Genomic DNA, 4,098 nt, shown 5'->3' on the forward strand with positions numbered 1-4,098 from the left:
AGAATGTTTCAAGAATGGACTAGCATATGCATTTCATTCTGCTGCACCCACATATGAAAAATTAGAAGAAACAAAAAGATAAGAATAAATCTGTAACAGCATTGAAATACTGGAAAGGTTTTCACTGGCCGGCCACCGTTTGTACGAATTGGATAAAATGCACAGGAGGATCACAGAGGGAGAATGCAAGATCACAATTTTCTGTACAAGCTTGCAAGCCAATCTCTATCTTGGAAACCTCACACAACAAGACATCTTACCACAAGCTAATGATGTAATTTACCAATTCTACCTCCCACTGTATCATTGCAAAACCTAGGTGAGTGGAGATGATCAAAGTTTTTCCATGTCTGCTCCTTGACTCCTCACAACTTAGATCTCAAATCAGTGTCTAGAAAAGATAGATTCATTAAAGATGGATAGATTCAGTAAAGTAATATATTCCCTTTTTATTTTTATTTTTTTAAAGATTTTATTTATTTATTTATTTGACAGAGAGAGAGCACAAGTAGGCAGAGCGGCAGGCAGAGGGAGAGGGAGAAGCAGGTTTCCCGCCAAGCAGGGAGCCCGATGTGGGGCTCGATCCCAGGACCCTGGGATCATGACCCGAGCCGAAGGCAGACGCTTAACGACTGAGCCACCCAGGCGCCCCGATATATTCCCTTTTTAATCAAAATAATACATTTCTGTTCCAGCAGTACTTTTGTGAGAAGACTAAGAAAGGAGATGATGAATAATATACCAAGTCAGTATGTAAACATTGGCTACAACAAGAAGGTACACATGGGAAAGGCTTATGTTTATCTGGTTGGAATAAGAAAAACTGGGAACAGGTCTGTAACTAGGTAGGGAAGGTGAGGAACGTAGGATGCACAATTTAGGGATGCACAACCCTATGAGCACTCCTTATATTTTGCACTTAGGCCACTTGCTTGCCCTACTGGAGACCAGTTTCATGGAAGCAAATGCCAACATCCCGGAAATTTAAGGATAGGGAAGCAAATGTTTATATCACCTGAAAACAACTTATTTCAGAAAGAGAGGAAACATCATCTCACCTGAGGCATGGCTTTGAGATTTGCAAGAGATGAACCTTCTCTTTTGAGCCTTTCTTTTGGAAAAGGGAAGAATCCTGAGAAGGCAGAGATGGGAGGATACAAAGAGCCATGTGAAACCATATTTGACTTAGATCTCCCAGAATAATTCAGTTAAATCTGCATCAATTTTCACTGTTTCAGCACTTGCCCACTCTGTGTACCCACACATATCCAAGCTGGAGGTTAGTGGGGAAAAGGGCAATTCCTGCTCCCTCACCACAAGAAACCTAGTCTCTTCATGAATTAGAATGGATCTGGGCAATCTGTCATTGCTGGAGAGAGAGAGGGAACATTGTGCTTTTCCCTCTGCAGCTCTACCTTCCATTTCCCATGGAAGACAGGTTTGTCATGTATTTCCAAATAGTTCTTCATGGACTTTCTACCAATTTACACTGTTAGTATCAACACAGAATACCTCCCCACACCCTGATGAATGCCATTGATAATAAATTTTTAATCTCTGCCTATCAGATATATATTGTAGTTCTAGCTTACATATTTCTTATTATGAGAGAATAAGCTCCTTTTATTTCTTTTCTATGATGGCATCTTCTTATAATATGTCTATTTTTCTCATATGTTTTAATTTCCTAGTTGATATTATCTTCCTTTTTTATTTAGTAAACCCTTTATTTTAAATTGCAAATAATTTTTCTTAGTTGCTCATATGACTATTAAAGTGTTTTTACCTTGTGAAGTTTTTTTGTTGTATGTTTTCTTGTTTAGCAATACTACATATTATGTAATCCATATTTTTTCAATTAATGTGAAATGCGATCTCTATCATATATTACATATCCCTATATGCTTGAGAATCTCTGAACTCTAAGTTCCTCTACTTAATCTTTATTGATTCACTTGTATCACACTAATAAGCATAATTAATTATTGAAAATTAACTTATTATTAATTTACTAATAGCTAATTTAAGGATTAACTATTGAACAACACTTTTTAGTAGTACAGGTATGGAACTAGAAAAGAAATTGATCCTTCCACTCTATAGGCTTCCTGAAGAGAAGATGATACAATGCTAAGTGAAGTCTGAAGTTTTGACTGCTACAGTGAATGTTTTAATTAGCAAACTATTTTAACTATTAAAATGAGACTGACCTTGTGATTAAAAGTATACCAAATACTTTTTAATCTTGGAATGCCTGAAGAAGCTATTGACCCTACCACTGATTTCATCCAGAAGCAGGAAACTTCACTCATACATCAGTGTTGAAAGTACTAGTTATGAGCAAAGATTGTTTTTTACTGCTTGCTATTCACGGAACACTATTAATTTCAAACATTGGTTTTAGTTCACATAGTGTTTCCCTGTAATGAATCTTACCATCTGGGGAATGAAATCTTACCTCTTCCTTTCCAATACTTATACCTCTATTTGCTAAACTGCGATTGAGGTACAATTTTGGAGACAGGCTTAATGACCACTCTTCAGATAATCAAATCTTAAATACCCAACTGAACAGTGGTCATGCACGGTTTCTCAATCACAAAACCATCACAAATAATAACAGTAGGTTACAAACACATGCACAGTTACATTCAACCAAACTTACTGCAGAAAACCACCATCTCACAGTACCCATATGTCATTCTACATGCACACTGCATAATTCCAGGCAAAGTCACAAAATCACTTTCGCTTCTCCATAGTCACCTATAGTATCAAGCAGGACTCCCACCTACTCTAAAATTAGACACATAAGGAGGAAACCCGAGGCAGCAACACAACTCTGTCCACTTTTCACACACATTCAGTCCCAACATCTCTCAGAGTAGCAGGCACCCAAAACGCAGCAGGTTGGGCACAGGAGGCCGCCTCAATTCGGTACACACACACACACACACACACACAGCGCCCGCTGTTTGAGGCCCCGCTCCCAGCGATGGAGCTTCCTCGGGGTCAAAACAGACAAAACCCTCCCCGCGCGGAGCTCGCTTCAGGTCAAACTCGATTGTCACCCTCAGGGTCACGCCCACGGACCACGCCCGAGGCCCCGCTCGCACAGATCCGAGTGTCTGGTTACCGTGGGCTCAGTTCCGGTTCCCTCCTCAGAATTACCAGGCCCGCTTGAACTCCCTGTTTCCTCCCTGGCCTCCCCTCCGCGGCCGGCTCCCTAGTCTGCCCTCTCGGTCCGAGCTCCGGGTTCCCGCCTCCTCAGAGCCCCTAGGACCTACCAACCTCACCCCCGGCCAAGGATCAGTCATCTGCGCCTGCGCACTCCCGCGTGGGCCGGAGCTCCCAGGAGTCCACGGGGCGGCGCATTAGTAGCCCAGCTGTCTGAGCTACCGGCTCCCGGGACTGTTTGTGTCAACGTCCGCGCTCTTCCAGAGTGGTCTGCGTTTCTCACAGGCCCTGGGGGAGCTAGTGAATCTCAGCCTCGTGTTCATTTCCCGCTAGGCTTGAGGTCACCGTTTTCCGTGTGGTGAGTTGAAGTGACCGGGGTCTGGGTGCGGGAGGAGCTCACCGCGGGAGGTCCGGAGTTTCCCAGGCGCGTAATAAGCAGGTGGAGCAGGAGCGTCAGGCCTGTGTGGAGAAGGTGAGTGTGTGCGTGTGTGTGTGTGCGTGATTGTGTGGCTGCGTAGGTGTGGGATGTGATGAGTGTATGTGTGTGTCAGAGTGTGTGTATGTGTGCGCGCGCGCACGGTGGGGAGGCCCTGAGTGGTGCACATTAGGCTCCCGGGACTGTGTGGGGGCGGAGCCTTTTTTATGACCATGGTCAGCTGTGACTGTGAGTTGTGTTGTACTGTGATCGAGTGATTCCATGACAGCTCTATTGTGACCAACCGGAGGCTAATGAGAAATGGCTTAGTGTAGCTTTTTTATTTTTAGGTAAGGTAGGGCTTCATTTTTGCAGTTCTCGTGCTGAGGAATCTGTGGACAAGATCCCCGTGTGATTCATTCTGTGCTTGTGAGAGACTTCGAGCCCCTAGTTAACCACAGGGGCCCCCTGTTCTAAAGGATGGCCTTTGTTGCCTTCATGCCTTC

The 4,098-nt window shown here is 43.7% G+C and overlaps 1 protein-coding gene across 4 annotated transcripts in view; it reads right to left on the minus strand.

The window, feature by feature from the left end:
• Positions 1-3,764, minus strand: part of ZNF567 (zinc finger protein 567) — a 107,727-nt gene extending 103,963 nt beyond the window's left edge. The window contains exons 1-2 of one of the 4 annotated variants that reach the window (XM_081807453.1): positions 3,578-3,764; positions 1,059-1,132 (exon numbers count right to left, since the gene is read on the minus strand). In XM_081807453.1, coding sequence (XP_081663579.1) covers positions 1,059-1,067 — 9 coding nt within the window. In that variant the 5' untranslated portion in view covers positions 1,068-1,132; positions 3,578-3,764. Of the gene's footprint in view, positions 1-1,058; positions 1,133-3,136; positions 3,264-3,287; positions 3,422-3,577 lie in introns of those variants that run through there. The other 3 variants (XM_081807465.1, XM_081807464.1, XM_081807463.1) reach the window with 3 other exon arrangements.
• Positions 3,765-4,098: the final 334 nt, after the last annotated feature.

Source organism: Leptonychotes weddellii, chromosome 16 (assembly GCF_054177405.1).
Source record: "Leptonychotes weddellii isolate Sample4059 chromosome 16, ASM5417740v2, whole genome shotgun sequence".
NCBI lineage: Eukaryota > Metazoa > Chordata > Mammalia > Carnivora > Phocidae > Leptonychotes > Leptonychotes weddellii.